The 21495-nt window shown below is 36.1% G+C and overlaps 1 protein-coding gene across 1 annotated transcript in view; it reads right to left on the bottom strand.

Annotated features, from left to right (window-relative positions):
• Positions 1–21495, bottom strand: part of UNC13C (unc-13 homolog C) — a 469738-nt gene that overhangs the window by 63641 nt on the left and 384602 nt on the right. Inside the window, 5 exon segments of the mRNA XM_028506783.2 lie at positions 1071–1151; positions 6523–6579; positions 9104–9227; positions 13922–14071; positions 20307–20395. Of these exon segments, the coding sequence (XP_028362584.1) occupies positions 1071–1151; positions 6523–6579; positions 9104–9227; positions 13922–14071; positions 20307–20395 (501 nt within the window).

The following is a 21495-nucleotide window of genomic DNA, read 5'->3' as shown; positions in this document are numbered from 1 at the left end:
CTATTTCCACTAGGTGTTACAAAACTTATACCTCACAGATTTCATTTTGCAGCTTTTGACACTGAGGAAGTAAAAGATAGCCTCTTCTTAAATGACAACATTGATAAACAAAAGCCATAAGGCGGTAGTTTCGTGAAGGTGTCCAGTTGTTACACAGGTACAGCTCTGTTCTAATGAATACCATACAAGGTCTGTTTCTATCCAGCGAGACTATTCCTTGCTCTGAAAACTGCTCCTGGTAGCTGATACTTTTTACTGCACTGTTCACACATCCTGAATAATAGATGCTTCCCATACTGAAGTGTGGGGGCATTGGGCACAGTGTACATTTAGAAGATAAATTAATTTTTCACTCTTTAATAAACTTTAACATATAAGTACACAACATATATATAGAAAATAAGGCATCTATGAAAACAAAGAAATGCTTTGTTAAAGCATTTATGAGATCTGCCCACATTTAGCCCACACTACAACTTTTGTCAACCATTGGCTATGAAAAATCGATGCGTACAACACAATGCCTTTGAGCTTTGAGCAGAAAATCAAATTATTGCACTTAATATGAAAGAGGACAAGACTGATCTTTTGAAAACCATTTCAGGAGCGGGGTTAGTAGAGGTGAAAGAGGGTATAAGGGGGATAAACAGTAATGGGGAAAGTACAGTAAAAACAAACTATTAAAACACAAAAATAATAAATAAAAATAAAAACTATTTCAATAAGCATAGAACATAAAAAGAAATTCTGTTAATTTCTAATCTCCTGCAGCATCTGTTTAACTGGGCTCTGCGGATAGTACATGTCTTTCTTTGAAAACAGATGTTACAACATTGGTTTCACACATGTTTTCTAGAGATAGACAAAGGAGGCAAGTAAAAGGGCAGAGTAATGTGGATGGAATAAGAAGATAGTATGGGATAAGTTTGGACACACTTCTGGAATGTATCTATGCAACTGTCCATGGATGGCACAGCTCCATGGCTATGCGGGGTACCCCATCCGGGGTACCTTTCTCTGAGGCTGCACGGAGGACTCTGGATGCATATCCAGAGGCACTGGAGCCTTACCTTGATGGTAGCCAGGACCACCTCCATTACAGTGCACTGTCTTAGCGTCAGGCCCTTGGCATCCTCTCGAATCATGTGCTCCTGTTAAACAAATGAACAGTTGCTCATAAAATAACCAGTTCATTTATTTAACAACTAGTTTCAAACAAAATCAATATAATTCCCATGTGCAAACATTTCTATTTGAAACATCTTCTTATCAACACACTTTAGATGTTTATTTTGTCATATATTTAATAAAAATCCACTTTGCCAAAAGAAGAAATGCTAAATGCTTACTTAAAGAGTAATGCATTCATTCATATGTGGCTTTTTTTTCACTTACAAGTTAATATTAAGATAGAAACCTGAAAAATGTGAGGCAAAGCTTTTTCACCTCAATTCCTTGCTTTATGTTCTGTAAGCTCAAGAAGGTCAGTTATGGGAGGGATTTAAGAGGTGAAGTTTAGCTTCTCAATTGCTACTGATAAAGACTACCTTAATTGTAATGCCTCCAATGTATTTTCTGTCTTGTAGCCCCTCAATGCTTAGTCATTACTAGGAAAGTGTTAATTGAATTTAGGTCTAGATATTTTCAATGTTTCAAAATCATTTTCAATATTTTAGAACTGATTTCCATATTTTACAATAGATTTTCCTCATTGTTCAGTGTGAGCTGTCTCAACCCATCATTCAAAGCTTCTTTAGGGAAATGAAGACAATAGTAAAGAAAATAGCAATTTGTCTAAGAGAAAAGCTTAAAAAATCCTGATCTCCTAAATTAATACAGTCTCTCCCAGGCCACCACTATTCTAGTCAGTAAGATCCAACAAATATTGATTGAGTGCTCCTTATGTACCAGCACTGGTCAGGATAATTGAGATATGTTGTTCAATAAAACAAGAATTTTGCCCTCCTGGGACTTATATTCTAACTTCTATAGGTGCATTTGTGTGAATCAGAGGGAAAGCCCACAGCTCCGAGAATGCATGGCTTGAATACAGGATCATTGCCTTTGGTCAGTAATAAAAGGTGCCTCTTTTTCTATGGGGCACAGCTCCATATCAGCACACATCACTTGCCAAGTGGAGCGTGGACTTCATGTAGACCATCATTCGCTACCTTAGCCAGGCATTCCATGCAATTCACAAATTGTGCAATCACAACTACTGGCTTGTGTTTCTGTTCCAGCCCTTACACTGTTACTTAGTGGATGACACAACTTCCTGAAGGTGGTTTCTACGTCTTTTGCAGCCATTCAGTGTCTATTTTGGCAATTATCACCTGCTGGGCACCCAATATAGTTTTGGTAATTGAATTGTACTTCTTTTATCTTATCTTGTAATGTTCAATGTGCTTAAATAGAATCATACTCCTTTGAATATTGTTGAAACCATGGTATAATACTTCATGGATTGGTAGTATATATGTCTGCATCTTGCTGCATCTTTCTCATACAGGGATTTCTGCTCAAACATATGAATCCATTTAATATTTTTAAACAGAATATTAAATGCCCATTGATACTCAAAGAGTAATGGAAAATGTTTGCTGAAATATAGGGGAAATGCTTTAGGACAAGTAAATACAAATATTTTATATTAAACAAATCTCTGGCTTCATCAGTATTGACTAGCTTTATGAGGTGATCACATTTTTAAAATAGATGCTGATAAATAATATATGTGGTACTGTAGAAAAATATAATTCTTACCAGAAATAATTTCCTTGGAGTTAACAGTAGCTCATTCAAATAAAGGAGTCTCTGAAAGAGGCTGACAATGAGTAACTGCCCAGTGAGTTACTGCTATGGTGGTAAATGCATAGTCTCAGACATATTTTTATTAATTGGTTTGATATTGTACCACCTCTGTCCATAAGATGTATTCATTTAAAAAAATTATGACAAATCTGATCCCATTAAATAACAAAAACTTGGGTATACACAATATCTATACATTATGAAGTTCCAGAAACATGAGGTAATAAATATATATCAAACTGCTGAATAGATATTTGTTTCATGAATCTATTCAAAATCATAGTTCCCTCATTGTTCTATTTTTCTGATCATTTGTTCTTTTAAGTAATATTGTTATTTGTTCATATTTCTATATAGGATTTCTAAATTTAGCCACTGGTGAATTACTCTAGATAGCACTTTTCCAGTGGATCAAGTCTGTTTTCAAACTAATGTATAAAAAATGTAAATGCCTATAATTAAAAAAATATATACTCGTATATTAGTAGTGATAGGCTAGCAGAATAAATAAGGGAAATATCTTTGAAAACTTCAAGTTCTTTATTATGGCTAGATTTTAAGTTGTTGTGTATTATTATTGAGGCTTTATTGCTCTGTAATTCAAATAAAAAGTGCACTAGTAATTTAAAAATTAAAAAAGTCAAGGGTCAGTAATTGAAAAATATGATGTTAAGTTATTTTTCATGGACACCCATGGGTACCAAGATTGTATTTTTAGTTCTTCAGATTATTTCAGTGTTGATGAAATAACCCTTTTATGATGTATTATTACAATTTGCTATTAAGTTATTATAATCAGAAGAGAATTAATTGAATTGATGAAATTTTGGGAACTTACCTATATTTTCAGTGGACTAGGATTTTTTTTTCACCTAACATGTGTATGTTTTCTGGGGAGCCAGTCTCCACCCCCCTCCAAGAATTTACAAGATTTGGACAGGCATGACTGCACTGGCAGCTCAGGGGCAGGCATGTAGGTTAAGCCAAATGGCAGGTCACTCCCCAGGCCACAGTGGTTGGCTTGGGAATGTTGATAACACTCCATCAGAGCTGATGATGTGCCTGCCAGTGGATTTTGCTGGAATTCCTTGCATCAGTATGGGTGTTCTTCTCTACAAGATTTCAAGTTCAAAGATGTTGGGTTCAGAACAGAGACAACTATTTTACAAAGAGGGAGGGAGTTTTGTTACAAGCAATACATCAAATAAGGAAAAAGCAGAGCTGAAAGACAGCGACTGATTTCTGTAACATCGTTTGAGTTCCTAATCAAGCAGTGATGGAAGCCGGAGTTACCCTAGGACAACATAGTTTCATGTAGAAATAAAACTCCTCCTTGCTTACATTAGTATGGCTTTTCATCGCCTGAAACAGAAACATTTCTACCTGATACAACAATTCATTCAGGAAAGTGAAGCTCAGGGAGGTGGAGCAGGTTGTCTAACATCACACAGGTGCTAGAAGCATGGCTGGGCCATTTCCTTTATAATGAGACACTATGCTGTTTCCCCTTCCTGGCTGTATATGAGAAGCTCCAACACCATATGAATCCATTTTATATGGATTTATTAACACCATATAAGTCTGTAAAGTAGAAAGTAGAAATCCCAGGAAGGTAATAACAGAGATAAAGAAAGATAGAGATCCAAGATACAAAATGATAGTTTGGCAGTGACATCTACCTTCCCTTTGAAGCATCAAAATCACTGAATACCTGTAAGAAACAATTTTAGGTGACAGTTACGTCTTCTCAATGAATTACTGGCTTTTTTTCTGGGGAAGGGGATAACGTAGGTGATAAAATAGGATTCTGAAATTATAGGGCAGCTATTTTATCACAGTAAGTAATTACACAGTCAAATGGATTATCCTCCTCCATGTTTAACACACAAAACAGCCCCGGTGATGCCTAACTTGGAGCTGCCAGCTGGGGGAGGAGGCAAACAGCGCTTTCTGTGAGTGGGAGGTGGCATCCTCTCTGCAGTTACTATGCAAAGATAGTGTATATGTTATCTTATTTATCCCACAACAATCCTATGAACAAAGTGTTAAAATTTTCTGCACTTTACAAATGCCACACCTGGAGGTTAAAAAGATTAAATACTTTGGCTACTGTCACTGAAGGTTACAAAGGTTAGATACTTTGGCTAGTGTCACCAAAGTCGGAAGCAGCTGAGATTGAATTGGAGCCAAGGTGGTCTGTGTCTGGAACCCATCCCTGTGCTGCACCATATGCTAATCCACAAAACTGAAACAAAACAACATGCATTCTGACCATGGGAATCATGTTGTTCTGTATGTGGTCCATTGACAAATAAATGAATAGATGAAGGAAATGTGGTACATACATACAATGGAATATTATTTGTCCTTTAAAAAGATGGAAATCCTACTATATATGACAACATGGATGAACCCAGAGGACATTAGGTTAAATGAAATAAGCCAGTCACAGAAGAAAAATATGCATTTTAACCAGTCAGGTTCCTCTTCTGACTAGTCAAGTATCTATCACATCTGCAATAAGTATTGTAAATCTCAAGCAATAATAAAGGGCAAGGTTACTTGGTCAGCAAATTCTCATTTATAATGGTGTTGAATATACTGACAAGTTTAATGTTTGCTTTGATGAGTTTCATTTTCCCAACTAGGTGTTTTGGTATAAGACTTCTCTAGCCTTTACTGGATTTCTATGAAACATTCCAGTTTGCCTTTATTTATACAAAATCAGTTTAGCATATGAAAGAAAATACAAGGTCTGTCCAGCAACCATTGTTAATATAACAGGAACAGTTTGTGTGACATTGATGTAACCTGGCAGCCAAGGAGAATGGACTGGAATGAGTATGCATGAACAGTGACAAGATCGCTGTACTAGTCAGTAGGGGCAGTTAATGTCAATGAGTGAGCATGTGTACTGTGTGGCCATCACATTTAAAATGACTGAATGAGGAAAGCAATTAATCTGCATCCAATTTTGTGTTATGCCTGAACATTCCTCTGCAGAAACTATTTGGATTCAGAAGGCCACAGCTATGGGCAACTAGTGATTGGCAGCTTCATCATGACAATGCACCCACATATACATCATGACTGGTGCAGAATTTTTTGGTGAAATATCAAATGACCCAGGTGACTCAGCCCCCCTACAGCCCATATTTGACACCTTGAAACTTCTGGCTTTTCCTGAAACTAGAATCACCTTTGAAAGGGAAAAGATTTCAGATCATCAATGAGATTCAGGAAAATATAATGGGGCAGCTAGTGGCGATTGAGAGAACTGTGTGAGGTCCTTAGGTGCCTACTTCGAAGGGGACTGAGGCATCATTGTCCTAAGTACATTGCTTCTTGAATCTTGTATCTTTAATAAATGTCTCTATTTTTCATATTACATGCCTGGATACCTTATGGACAGACCACATATGTTCTCTAATTTGCTCCAAAAGTAGTAACGTTGAATGCTACAACACAAAGTCAAAAATTTCCATTTGTTCTACCAACTGGAAAATCTGAGAAACATGTCAGGGAAAACAAAACTCAGTCCCTACATTTTGACCTGACTCATCTCTAAAGCAGACCGTGGGATCCCAGACGCACACACTCTTGGTCCTGCCATGGTAGATGCCATTGCTGGCAGAAGAGTGGGTCCTTGCTGACCTGTAGTTAGCTCAGAACTCTTCACAGGCAATCAGTCATTTTTTAAATTCATATTACCTTCAGTTTGGATAATTGTCCAAGATCTTTAGCAGCAATGAAAATCATCTGGGGTCCCTAGAGATACACATAAAAAAAAAGATGGAGAGAGAGAGAGAGAGAAGATTCAGTCTAAGAACTTTAGTAATAGTCACTGTAGCAATGTGGTCAATAGAGAATTTGCTTTATTTCTTTATAATATTTGTGACTTTGATGCCAGATGCCCTTAATAGGTCCATTTTGCAGACGGGGTCAAAGATGTTCAGTACTGCCAGCATCGCAACTGTCCTCAGAGGTGTCCCACTTCAGGAGGTTTTACATCTGAGCTACTGATTGGGTTGCTGCTTATATAGCCAGTTTAATATACCACATGGATTAAATGTGTGATCTTTATGTTTTATTAATTTATTTTCAGTAGAGGAAACCCCTTTACTCCATCCTTTCCCCAAATAAATCTATGTGGAATTTTCAGAGGCAGAGCTCAAGAAGGTGGACCTGTTCCTTCAGAATTTTTGTGCAATCTATCAGAGCCATGCCTATGTAAGTTCTCCCTCAGCTGCAGCCTTTTCCTGGAGCCCCAAGGTCCTGGGGAGAGTTTGAAAAACACTGGAATAAACAATCCAACACATTATTAGGATGAAGGAATTTAGTACTTTTCCTGCCACATTTATCAACAGGTATATGTGTTGGTAGAAAAGACATCAACAGATATATCTGTTGGTAAATGTGGCAGGAAAAGTACTAAATTTGACTAAGTTCATTAGTAGCCTAAAACATTTTCACAGTAAGGAAAGTCAACCACTGAGGAGTAACATTTTCCATTTTTTAGTAGAGCCTGTATACTCATTAGGAAATTAAAGAATACAACAATCACAAGACTAGCAACCATGTCTAATTCTGCTCATATTTTATCTCCAGCACCCAGCACATTGCCTAGTACATAGTAGAAGCTCAACAAGCATGTTTAAATGAATAAATAGGTGATATAGCAGCATACTTAGAGATCTCAATGCTACAGAAAATTGAGGTGATGGTAAGCTTTCCTAGGGAAGGCCTATATCAAAACTGAAATGTAATACAACATGATATAAGTCTTCTGGGAAAATCTCATGCTCTACAAACTTCTGCACTATAAGTAGTAGGGCTCATGGGAAAAATAGCAGTAGGCAGCACCAGTAAAGCTCATGCAAGTTTGTTACCAAGGAACTGTCAAAAACAATAAATGCTACTTTAGGAGATAGCTAGAAGGTTGCTCAGTGAGGCTGGTGGCTGCTTCAAGGAATATATAAAATGAAACAACAACAACAACAACCCAACAAAAACAAAAAACAAACAACAACAAAACCATAGAGTACCATCACGGGCTGAGACAGTACCCATACCAGCACAGGGGAGGGGAGCCTGTTGTGTGTGAGCCATGCAAAGTGCATCTTTCTGGACAGAAGGTCCATGAGCAAGTGGACCTTCCCTTGCTTAGAAGTTTTACTTTAATTGGGGATGAAAGGGCTTCTACCTATGTAGTCATATGTTTATAACTTCCAGACTATATAGACATCATTCCTCTTTTGACCAAGTACATGATCACTAACTGGTGTTAAAGAAATGCCTTATGTACTGTGGCAGAACGGGGTATGTGTGGGGCTTGGTGTGTGTGTGTTTATACATATTTGGTTTGGCTACCAATATATGTAAAATGATTATGCTTCACATTAATTGCATGAAGCAAGACTTAAAATAATTTATATTTTATCACATACTGTTGGCGGTAAATAAACAAAAACATATGTATCTTCACATCTCAGAACACTTTATAAGAAAACTTTTTCTGTACAATTTCACTGGATAAATATAGACTGAGTGCACATAATTAATGGCTCAATATTTTAGTTTAATGTATAGTTACTCATTATTTGCATCAACTTGTCTTTCTCATAGAAAAAATACTTCATAACAGATGCATGTTAGGATTTTTTTTTCCTTACTTGGCTCAAAATATAGGAACTGAAATACCTGGAACTGTGTGTCCATTTGGCCATTGTCTAACTTTGACGTTAACTGATCTTTCTGGTTCTCTTTTTATTTCACTGTGCATGACACAATCATGTACTTCAAATCCTCTGAATGGCATCTCCTCTATTAACTTCCAAGTGGGAAGGTAACAGATGAGAGCAAAAGTAAAGATGAAAAAAATCCCATATGGCAGTGCTGGATTTACCTTCTTAAACTGTAAGATTTCAGAAAGAAACACAGTGGGGATGTTCTATCCTAAATCTATTTCTCTGGAGGTTCACAGTAAAATTCAATTTAAGAACTTATTTTTAATATCTGTAGGCCAGATAACCACATAAGTTGAACTTTGATACATTTTTTCAAGAGATGAAGTTTGACTGCTACTGTTACTATATAAAACTGATTTGTACGGAGTGTGTAAAACTGTGGGAAAATGTTATTTGAATGATCATTATTAAGATACTGTATACCTAAAACATTTTCCTGAAATGGATTTAATTAATATTTCATCTGGATCAAATCCATTCACTTAAGTGAAAAAAGACTACAAAGGTTATTGAAAGTATAATCAAACTTTAGTTTAAATACTTACTGTTTGATCTGTCAGAGGAGGAAGAACAATTTGTTTTTCTATTTTGTTGAGAACTAACTTCCATAGCTCTTTCAAAACTCGCTTCAGAACCGTTTTCTCACAGATTTTTGCTGAGAGACTTAATCTGAAGTAAAATAACACATATTACCACTTATGAATCTCCTATCCAGCTATCATCTTCTTTTATTGATCAGAGGTTCACATTTTTCAATATTGAGGTTAAAGTACCCAAGTAGGCCTTTATGGTTTTTAAATGCTAAATTTCAAATGAAAAAATACATGTATCAAAAATCTATTTCATCATACTATACGATAGATAATTCACTAATTGGTAGAAAATGAATTCAGACTATTTCTTTCCTAAACTGACACCAAAGATCCCAAAGGACAAGATTTCCGCCGTCATCCCCAACTCGTGTTGACGACACGCTCCATGTTCACGGTTCAGGCCAAACACCAAGGGAACATTTTCATCGCTACCTGGCACTGAGCCAGCAGAATAAGATGGCAGAGATGCATAGAATTTCACTCAAGAGCCAATCTTTACCAACATTTATTGATTACTTTTTCAGTTTTATTGATGTATCATTGACATATAACACTGTGTAAGTTTCAGGTGTACAGCATGATGATTTGATAAATGTATATACTGTGAAATGATGACCACAATAAGTTTAGTTAACATCCATCACCTCACATGGTTATAATTTTTTTCTAGTGACAAGAACTTTTATGATCTACTCTCCTCACAATCCCAAATATGCAACACTGTGTTATTAACTGCAGTCACCACGCTGTCCATCACACCCCCAGGACTTATGTCTCTTGCAACTGGAAGTTTGTACCTTTTCACCCCCTTCACCCGTTCTCTCACTTCCCCACCTCTGGCAGCCACCACAGTTGTTCTCTGTTTCTCTGAGTTCAGTTTTTTTTTTTTTTTTTTTTTTTTTTAAGATTCTAAATCTACCAACTTTAATAGGCTTAAGGTATCTGTTACAAGTTATCCTTTTATTGGTGAGATAATGATGGTGACATCCTCTAGCACTTATGTAACACCTTAGTGTAGTAACCTCTTCTGCAGATAATTCTAATCTGTTAGTACACACATACATTTTAGAAGTCAAAGACAGGCTCAGAGAGGTCAGGGAACTTGTCCAAAGAAGCTAAGCTAGTGAGTAAGGGCTGAGAGGCAAAGTCAGGTCCTCTTTCTCTAAATCCACATGCTGTCCCATGTGCCACATTGTCCTTGATACATGTGTTTGTGTATGAATGCCCAGCAGTGTATGAAGACATACTATTGCAGAAATATTTACCATATGTACCAAAATATGACAGTAACTCCAAGACCTTACTAAGAGCTAACCACACTTGTTTCATAGAAGGCTAGACGTGGGTCATACATATATCACCAGAGCTTCATTGACTCTATGGGGCTGTTAAGTACTCTATTTACTTTTGGACTAAGAAATTATAACCCAGGTTCTGATTCTGAGAGAGACAGAACTGACTGTTTTAAATATTTAAATATATAATTAGTATCTATATAATAAAATTAATAATGAACACTTAAAGGCATGTGACATATGAGAGGCAAAGGGAGAAATTTCCAAAATACATTTTTTTATGTAGAGTATTTCTCCTAACACTATATAGTATGTGAATACTTAATATATAAAAATACATTAGAACCACCTCCCCTGGGTGAAGGGAGAGCTGGAGATCCCTGAGGCAAACCCCTGGAACTCTGTGGCCCCAGTAGTTTAGAAACCGTTGTGTAAGGGTTACATTTCTAGCCTGCCAGTGGCTGTTCATTATCTGGCCATGGGGTAGAAGCCCGCAGATGTGTCACGGCAGAACAACAGAATTTCCCTACCCACAGAGAAATTCCGAGGATGATGTGAGGCACAACAAATCTGCCAGTTTTGCAGATGTGTAAATTCCACTTTCAAAGGGTCTGAGTTTAAGAATTGACCTTGTTTATCTGGGCAGCTCATGTACTTGGAGAGCTAACTAACTCTGCTTAGACTGGAACTGAATGAATGGGTATAAAATCATTGATGTGTTTGCAGCTTTGTGTGGAATCCTTGCCAGCTGGAAGTTTACAGCTCATTTTACAGAGTGGTGAGGTCGGTCGTGGTGGAGAAAATGAAACATAAAGAAGTAAGATGTCTTACTTAGAGAGGCTGCACAAAGATAAAGAGCCTGTACATTTACAATATAACACAATTTCTAAGGGGAGGTTCTCAAAGCTACCTTGGAGAATTTCAGCCCACTATTGTCAATTTTAAATAACAGGAAACAAAGAGGGGCATCTAGCAACCAATTCCTTAATTTAGTTAGAGATAATCAACTTGATAATGCAAGCTGAAAAGCAGTATTCTGAATCTGAGCTATCTAGTTTCACTGATCACAGAACCGATTAGCCAGAAAAAGTTTAAATGTCCTATGTACTTGCTGACCAGGATTTTCATGATAATTTATCCAGCTTTTCTCTCTGCCAATGGAAATGTCTGTCCCTCATTTTCCTGTGTTCAAAAAACTTTTAAAAACCCAACCCAAATTGAATTTATACTGATTGTCTGAACAGAAGAACATTACTTTATACTTGATTGTCTTTATTTATATTCCTTTCTTATTTTTATTTGCTAAACTTGAGAACAGAATTAACATCTGACTTAAAACTCTCCCATAACAAGTGGCTTTATGGTTATGCATTCTGAATCAGCTCTGGGAATTTCTGCAACTATTCATGACTCATATAATAATGCTTTCCAAATATTTTAAATCTCTTTCACAAATTTTAAAAGCTCATAGGTGTTTTTCTATCTTTATACACTGTCTCCACCAAGAATTAGAATAAATTATATATATGATGATAAAACAACATATAATTCTAAGTAAAAAATTAAAAGTGCATAAAATAAGAATCTAAATATACTAAAAAGAAGGGCCCACCAATTTATATATTAGCCCCATTTTATAGATGGTGAAGTGATTGAAGGCCCTTCAGTTACTAGGTGACAGTATCAGGATACCTTAAAACTTTCTGTATGTTCCACAAGTTTTGGTTAAAGTATATACAAAAGTACATAGTTGTGCTAATGATCAATGACACATCTCCACACTGCTGGTTAGAATTCTGAAAACAGAAGGCATTCCAGCAGGAGTTTTGAGGGGATCAGAATGGCTTTGTTCTGCTTTCCATTCACATCACATACACAACCAACTGGTACTGTGTTTGTGGGATTTATACAGTAAGATAAAAATTTTAGGAGTTTTATAAAAAACTAGACAATAAGAGTAAAAGTCTACATTAAGAAACTAAAGAAATGAAAAATCTTTCTCCCTCTCTTTTTTCTCTTTTCTTCCTACTTTCCTTCCTCCCTTCCTCTCTTCTTTCTGCCACCTCTTTCTTCTACACCCATTGGCCTGCCTACCTCCTGCTAAACCATCTAGTTACCCACTCGCCTACCTTGTAGATATTTCCTCGCAGAGAACAGAAAATAACACTTAATTTGTCTACCAAATATTGAAATTAAACTGATGACAATACCAGATTTACTTATGCAGTAAGATTATAAGCAAAGGGAAATGGAATTAAAATGGAAGTTGTAAATATATAGAAGAGTTTTCCCTAGTTTTTCCTTTGTGTAACTTTCCTTTGTGTAACTTAAAGTATTGCAACTATCTTGGTCCCTTTGGTATTAATTAATTTGCTGCAAATAATATTAAATGAGGTAACATATGTAAATTGCCAGATGTAACACTGGTCCCTTGGCAGGCATTCAAATTTATTATTATTATTATTATTATTTTTTTTTTTGCTTTTCTCTTCTACTTTCAATTCTGATTTCAAGTATCATTGTTTAAGAAATCATGTCTCTTGTTGCTTTAGATCGCTGGTTCCCAAATTTGGACACATTAAAACACAGGAGCCTTGACCCTACTCTAAACTTATGAAATTAGAACTTTGAAGAATATGGACTGAACAGAAACATTAAAAAAACAGGTAAACAAACAAACAGACAAACAAACACCTTTTTGGTTAAGAACACTATCTTAGTTGGCCATAAAGGCCTCCATTCCCACCCACTCCTACCAACTAGCCTGTAATCTCTATGAAGGTGGGGACTTTGCTTCTCTTTTTCATTACCACCTAATGTCTAACAGGGGTGTCCAACCTTTTGGCATCTCCGGGGCACAGTGGAAGAAGAGTTGTTTTGTGCCACACACTAAGTACATTGCGACATGTAATCACAAAAGAACCCCTCATAATGTGTTAAGTAACTTTACAATTTTGTGTTGGGCCACACTGACAGCCATCCTGGGCTGCATGTGGCTCATGGGCTGCAGGTTGGAAACCCCTGGTAGGAGAGGATTTGGTACAGATGGGCACTCAAGACCCTGAGCTGAATTAATTCTAGTCACATTTGTGCTATTCTCTTTCTCAGTAGATTTCTGACACAAAATCAGATATTCTAGAGTCAATTCAGTCTTTTTTTTTTTTATGTCCAATAGGTTCCAAAACAATATGCTATCTGAGGAGCATGCAATCACAAAGATCTTTCCCTTCAGCCTAGCAATCTTTCTGGTTACCAATATTTATTTCCTTTCCATTATTCATTTTCTGTAGGAAGTCACCTCTGCTTTTTTGCCATTTGGTAATGGACTAAAAGTGTTTTGCTTTTTAATAAATTAATGTATTTCTATAGAAAAGTTTTAAAGCTGTCCTACATAGAAGAAAACAATTTTCTCCTTAAACCCATATCAGTAAAATTTATGTCAATAAATAAAAAGAAAACTGGGTAGAAAACTTACGTTTTGTCCAAGAAGTCCATGAGAGGCCTTAATACAATCTCTGCATCCATTGCCGCACTGTTTTTATTCGATGCAGTGTTTCCATTTGTTCTCATCTGATTTAGTTCAAAACCCATCTGCTTTATACACTCTTCAATGATAAGCTGGAAACTAAAAATAAGGAATATAAATACTAGAATAAAAGCATTTATACTTTCTTTGCTCATTTTTTAAAAAAATTCAACCCACAGTAGTTTGATCTGTTTTGATTGGTATGAATTCCTTGCTCATTAGTTTTCAAACATAGTTGTTCAGCTAGAAAAATTTTTGTTGCAATGATATCTTACTTGGAGCTCACATATGTACAGTACCACAGAGAAAAGTAATGCTTTCACAATTAACTTGTGTGGGGGTCCATTTGGCCCCTATCTCTCACAGTATTAACTGAGGTGTTCCTCTGAGAATTGCTTGGGAAAATGACTGTTTTTGGAAGATATTTGCTGTCTGGGTACACATTCTTCTCTCAGCTTTTGGGACTCCACACCTTCTTGCCTTTCCTAACCTCACTGTCTGTTCCTTCTCAATGACCTGATGTTCAACCACTGGAAGAGGGTTCCAGACTTAGCAAATAAAAATGCAGGATGCCAAGGTAATTGGAATTTCATATAGTGAATATGTTTTAGTATAAGTATGTCCCACACAATATTTGGGATTATCTGAAATTCAAATTTAATTGGGCACAGTCTGTATTTTATCTGGCAACCCTACACTGTAATCCTCTAGGCTCAATCCTTGGACCACTCAGTTTCTCCATAAAAAGTCATTTTCTTGGCAATTAAAAGTAGTCTCACGGCTTCATGTCATCAGTATACTGGTAATTCCCAACTATATATCTGCAGACATAACCTCCAATCTGAAATACAGACTGTTTTTATTAAACTACATATGTAATGTTTTCACTTAGAAGTCTAAGCTTGAGCAAAAAAGAAAAAAAGAGAGAAAGAACTCATGGACATGGACAGCAGTATGTGGTGACTGTGGTAGGAAGGAGGGGTGGAGGTGGGAGAGGGTTTTGGGGGAAAATGGAAAAATACAATAAATAATGTAAAAAATAAAAATAAATAAATTTAAAAAAGAAGTCTGATCCATCTGCAAATCTTCATAAAGTATCCTATATCTGAGAATCCATTACTACTTCCACATAGCTACTGTATACCAATCCATCATTATCTTACACTTGAACTTGTGTAATAATTTCCTAAATTGTCCCTCTGTTCACTCTCTACAGATATTCTTTTAAACTAGAAACCAGATCATGTTCCTTTCTTGCTAAAAATCTTCTGTGGCTTCCAGATCCACTTAAAACAAAACCTATAATGTATATTATGACTTAAAGCCAAACATAATCTGGCCATGGAAACCTTTCTGATCTCATTTCTGGAGACTCTTCTCTCTGCTTCATTTCAGTCCAGCCACAAAGGCCTTCCCAGGGTTCTTAGACATCGCCGAGGACACTCATATCTTATGTTCCCTCCTCTATCGTTTTTCTCATGAGTCTCTTGGTCTCTCATTTATTTCAGGCATATGCCAAATATCATGTTCTTAGGGAAGTCTTCTTTTTTTAAAAAAAGTGTTTATTTATTTTTAGAGAGAAGGGAAGAGAAGGAGAAAGAGTGGGAGGAAAACGTCAATCAGTTGCCTCTCACATGCACCCTATTCAGGGACCAAACCTGCTACCCAGGCATGTGCTCTGATTGAGAATTGAACCAGTGACCTTTTGCTTTGTGGGCCGACATCCAACAAACTGAGACATAGCAGTCAGGGCTAGGGAAGTCTTCCTGAACTTAATGTGAAATGACATTTCTATTATTCTCCATTCTCTTATAATTCTTTTTTTCTTAATTGTACTCATTATTTGATGTACTACATATTTTTCATTTATTTATTTATTGTCAGTTGCTCCACCTAAAATGTAAGCTCAGTGAGGGCAGGGATTTTTTTCCCCAGTGCTAGATATGCACACTATGGAATAAACTATCACATGTGGTACAAAGAATCTGCTCAAGAAGTAATATGAATATGTCATTGGACCCTCTCTTTCCACTCACCCTTACTACTTCACCACTCTAAGAATTTAAATAAGTCTGTGAAGACTAATTCTTAGTATTATTTTTTTGACTCTTTATATCCCTAATACCAATCTTGGTGGTTCTTGAAAAAGGAACAGCAAATGAGAGATTTAAATAGTAGGACTTAGCATCACCACCATTCCTCTGGCAAGTCTATTACCTTCGCATTTCGAACAATAGGAGTAATTATAATGCAAGTGCAGGCAGGCAAGAAAAAAAAAGAACATTTAGGAGGATGTGGATAAATTCAAGCTTGGGAAATGGCCACATCTCTGGAACAGTAATGATTAGAAGGAAAGAGTTCATGTTAGTATAGCAGCCAGGTCAGTCCCATTCCTCTTCTCCCTCATGCAAAATGATCATGGAGTTCATGCTATTTGAGAAGTATCCAAATGCACCAATTCCTCAATTTTGTACAGATGTTTAGGAAATTTAACTATATAATGCTTCCATTATTAAATAGAAAGCATGTAAATATTTATCAATACATGCATGCATTTTACAAATATTTAATAAATACATGTGCCAGTCTAAATTACTAAGTGCTACAGATATATCAATGAACAGATAAAATTTGTTTTTGTGGCACATGAGAAATTTTATTTTAAAATTTTTAGTATGAAAATATTTTAGTTAGCCTGACATCAAATATTTCATTTTTCTAGTTTTTGGTTTTGCTACCTAATATTAAAAATATTTGATAGATTTGAAATGATTTTTACTTGGGTTTTTTCTCTCTCCTGCACATTTCATAGCAGGTTTATAAATACTGGTCCATAATTTTGAGCATATGACCAATGTTTGATTCTACATCTACCATCATGGCAGCCAGCTTCCATCTTTGGCTCCTGACTTCTCTTTGATTTTTTTTACTATTGACAACATTTTCGCCCTCCTGGACTTGGCAGTTGTATTTGTTTCTCTGATCCTTGGATGTCAGCCTGCCCCTATGGAAGTTGTCCATTTTTGGCTGTCTGTATATTTATCTAGTTCAAAGGACCACCCTCTTTCAGGCTCAGGTCCAAAGCAATCAAACACATGACCATTTAGCTTTTACCTGGCTAGACCTGCCTTTGTACTTTTATTGGGTTAGTGGTTGTTGGGGAGGTGGATGGAATGGTGAAGGAGGTGATAAAATGTGTGGCAGTGTGTTTATTTAGTGAGGGTAAAGGTGGAAGCTATTTGGGGTAATGAAAATAGAAGGTAAATAAATGTTGGACATTTTGAACTGTTGATTTACCACTGGGTCATCAGTGCTCTTGCTGAATGTAGTGATGGTCACCTTTGAAATAGTTACTTGCTTTTGCACTGATTCCCAGATCAGTAGGGGACAGACTGAGCAGAGGGCATGATACATTCCTAAAATGTGTAAATAGGTTTCTACAACAGACCCATATGGTCACCCCCACCAGAAACAAGCTCTGTGGGTGGGATCGGGCACATGGAAGAAGGACTAACAGTGTATGAGAGATAATGGCATTCTATTTGGCATTAGTTCAGGGTGAACTAACACCTGCATTTCATTTAAAAATCTTTTGTCTTTATTACTTTGTGGTAAATTCACCTGAAAATCTTTTTCCTATCCATTTATTTGGTTAAAAAAGTCTTTATGAAACAGCTTGAATTATTACCAGTTAATAATAATAGACTCGGTAAGCACCCAGAAGCCAAACATTTCAGTTTATAAAAGAATTCCTATAAAATGTTCATGAATTCTTTACTTAATGCAGCCAGCTGTGGGTACCAAATATATCATTAAAAATGTAGTAATTCACACCAAAATCTCCCTGTAAAATATATGTGTAAGCAAAATCTAAGTGGCACAAGTTGTGCCGATCCCTAGGATAGCACTGACATGGTATTATGGAACCTCAGTTCCCAGGGAGGTGCTCTGGGACCCTCTCAGAAACCCAGGAACCCAGGCTTCAGATGTGTGGTTCGGCTCCCCTGGTTTTAGTGCCAAATCATTCCATTAGGTACACACAGTACAACAGAATTATTTAATTGTGGGTTTTAATAACACCAGCTGAAATGGAGTTGGGCAATTAATTATGCACTTAATTTTGAAACTCTAGACCACTAATTTAAACTCTAAGATCCACACTAAAATTATCCAGTTTGACTTCACAACATGATCTCACTGATCATTACGGGCTTCCCACTCACCCTGTGCGTGTGTTGTAGACTTGGTTACTAGTGTGGAAAACAGAACCATAGCAACAAGGACAGAAGAATTATTCTTTTTGTAAGGAAATTATGACGTCAGTTATTTATTGCAATATTCTAGCCCTAATTAAGCAAAGTATTAGATTCTTTCCTATATTTCTTCATTAAGAAACAGATACTGGGTAATCAGGAGTTTCAGTATCTAGGTGTTAAAATAGCTGGCTTCATGTGAATGAGTACTTCAAGTGGCTTCCTAAGGACACCACTCATATAACTGAAGTTTGCTCCAACTTTTTCAAATCGTAATTCACATTTTATCCTTTATAACCTGAATATTCCCTCTATCAAACAAAATAAAACAGCCCAAAACAAAAAGTACCTGCTCATAAAGATGACTTAGATATATTACAGAAAGTAATTTAAATATACTTTTTCTATTTATATTCTAGTTTATATTACATTTAGTCATCTTACTTCAGACAAAGTTCCAAATGCTCCTAGCTATTCCTGACCACTTTTTTCCCCTTAGCTTTGCTAAATAATCTCTATTTTTGCCTTCCTAGCTGAAGGCAACCATCTTTTTGCTAACCATGTATTAATTCACAACTGGAATAAAGAGATATAAGCCTAAGATAGCTAACTGAAGGCACCATTTCTAGGTGTCACCCCAAGTCAGAGCCAGTGAGCCCCCAAACATCTTGGACTATGTCTCTTTGACTCCAGGTAAACAAACTTTAAATTCCTCATTAACATCTAGGTCAAGTAAGCAGGATCATCAAGGCCAGCTAATAACACAAAACAATGCAGAGCAACCACTGTAAGCTCAGTAGAACAAGGCTGCACCTCACTCAGCATCTGAACAGTGAAGATGGCTCCACAAAGACCATGAACACACCTCTAGTCCTGATGAGCAGGCCAAGGATGGGATTTTTCTTTGCCTCATTTCTATGTTTGAGTGACAATATGATGCTTTTAGTGTCTTTTACATTTTAATCTCTGATTTTAAAGTAGCATAACAAATCCATAAGCATTTATTAAATAATGTACCTTTCCAAGACCCAGTAATAAATAATGACTGGAGTTCAGAGAGTAAATTTTAGTATTATTTGAAAAGTGAATGTACAGTTTAAAATAGTAAGTCAACATTTATTGAGCTAACATTTAAACCAAATTCTGTATGAAATTAATGAACCTCTTCGAAGACGTGTCTGGTTTCTTAATCTATTTTAACATTTCATGATGAGGTGATAGCTTTTTTTTCTAGAGGACCAAAATGAAGTTTATATAGGATGAACTTCTTCCTCTTTAGAACAACATCATAGACAAGCAAAGTTAACTTTTTAAAAACAAAGAAAATATGAATGTGTCAGTAATTTCCCACAGAGGAGTTTTATTGAGATTTCTAAGCCTCTAAACCTAGAGTTCTGACTTGATTCAGTCATGGGTTGAAGTTCAGTTATTTGGAAGTACAACCACATTGACATGTATGGCATGAATGCCTCTCATACTTCTTTTTTTAAAAAGATTTTTTAAATGAATTTTTCAACACAAGGGAAAGGAGGAAGAAAGAGAGGGAAACTTCAATGTGTGGTTGCCTCTCACATGCCCCCTACTGGGGACTTGGCCTGCAACCCAGGCATGTGCCCTGACTGAGAATCAACTGACGTCCCTTTGGTTTGCAGGCTGGCACTCAATCCACTGAGCCACACCAGCCAGGGCTGCAACTCGTAATTCTTATGTATGTAAAGGTTTTCTTCCTTCTCCCTCCCCCCTCCATTCTTTCAACAGCCAATTGGTAAAACTCTAAACACTAGAATTGCAAATAGGAATGAGATATGGTTTCTGTCCTTATGAAGCAAAGTGAGGGAATGAAGCAATTAAGCCACCATTCAGTGTTGTAAGTGCCACCCTACTGAAGGATATACAGAGTTCTGGGGAGACATCACTATAAGACCACTGGGTTATGGAAACTTTCCAGAGGAAATGATACTTAGATTATGTCTTGAAGTTAAATGGGTTCAGCCAGTTAGAGGAGAGAGACAGCACTGAAAGCATAATTATTATTAACTGAAACCTAAAGCACTTGAATAATAACTACTTAGGCCACTTACCTCTCACCGTAAGTGATGCTGAGCTCATCTAGAACCCCATTGAGTTTTACTTGAAGTTCTTTTAGAATATTACTAGCTTCAGGGTCTAGCTGCAGAGAGATCATAAACAATATTACTTTGGAGTTCTAAAGAAACACATTTTTTCTCTTGCAAGTATTTGGCTTGTTATAAGGCGATGTTAAATAATAAAACTTTTGTATTTTTTCTTTCCTTTTTATCTTTGAAATCAAATGCAAAAATTCAAAACATTCTAAATAAATCAGAGGAGTTTTACAGATAAAAAAGTTTTATGCATGATCAAAATGCATAGCATGCGTACAGAGAAGAGCTGGAGAGCAAGGCCTTCACTGGTCTCAGCAATGGGATGCAAGGCATAACAACACGACTTCATAACTTAGAAAAACTAACAATACCTTCCTTAAATACATGTTTGCTTCAAAATATATGTTCATCTTTAATATCTCTGGAAGTGAATAAGCCCATCGAAAACTTAAAAATGGTGCAAATTAATTTTTAAGTACTCTATTGTGCCTCTCTTAAAGGTGTTTTCATGTATAAAAATTAAATGTAATAGGATAAACAGATTATACAATCTCTCTAATATTTCTCTGAAAGCAATAGGTCTGACTCCTGTTTTGGGGTATCAGTTTATAACTGAGTGTTCAAAATTCAAAGTTTTACACTGATATAAAGTTTCTCTTTTAATATTTAAGTATTTATAGCTTGGAGCTAAGCTATTGAATAAATTTTGGGGGTAAAAGAAAAGAATAATTAAATAAAATAGCTTTTTAAATGCTTGTTCTTATAGTGCAAACTTTAAAAGCCAACTTTTCTTTTTATTTGGTTTTAGTTCTTAAAATAATGTTAATATTACAAAATATTACATTATAAACAAACACAAATAAACATCAACCTATCAACTTGGCAGAATATTTTTGTCATTAAAGATCAACACAACCTTTGTCAGCATTTAGAAAATTTTATCCTGTTTGTTAGTTATGTCTGAAAATGAGTTGTAAATAGAATGCTAATAGAAATTCATGTAAAGAGAAATCTAGACTAGTCTCTGACATATAAGCCAATTTTCTTTTGAAATTCAGTTTCCTAATATTAGTACCTATAGTTCTTATAGAGGCTGGTCTACTATCGAAAAGAAGAGAATGGGATAAAGACAACTTCGGGTAATTGA

The sequence above is a fragment of the Phyllostomus discolor genome, chromosome 1 (genome assembly GCF_004126475.2).
Source record: "Phyllostomus discolor isolate MPI-MPIP mPhyDis1 chromosome 1, mPhyDis1.pri.v3, whole genome shotgun sequence".
Taxonomy (NCBI): Eukaryota; Metazoa; Chordata; class Mammalia; order Chiroptera; family Phyllostomidae; genus Phyllostomus; species Phyllostomus discolor.
The sequence above is the reverse complement of the archived record's forward strand: the minus strand, read 5'-3'. Positions and strand labels throughout refer to the sequence as shown.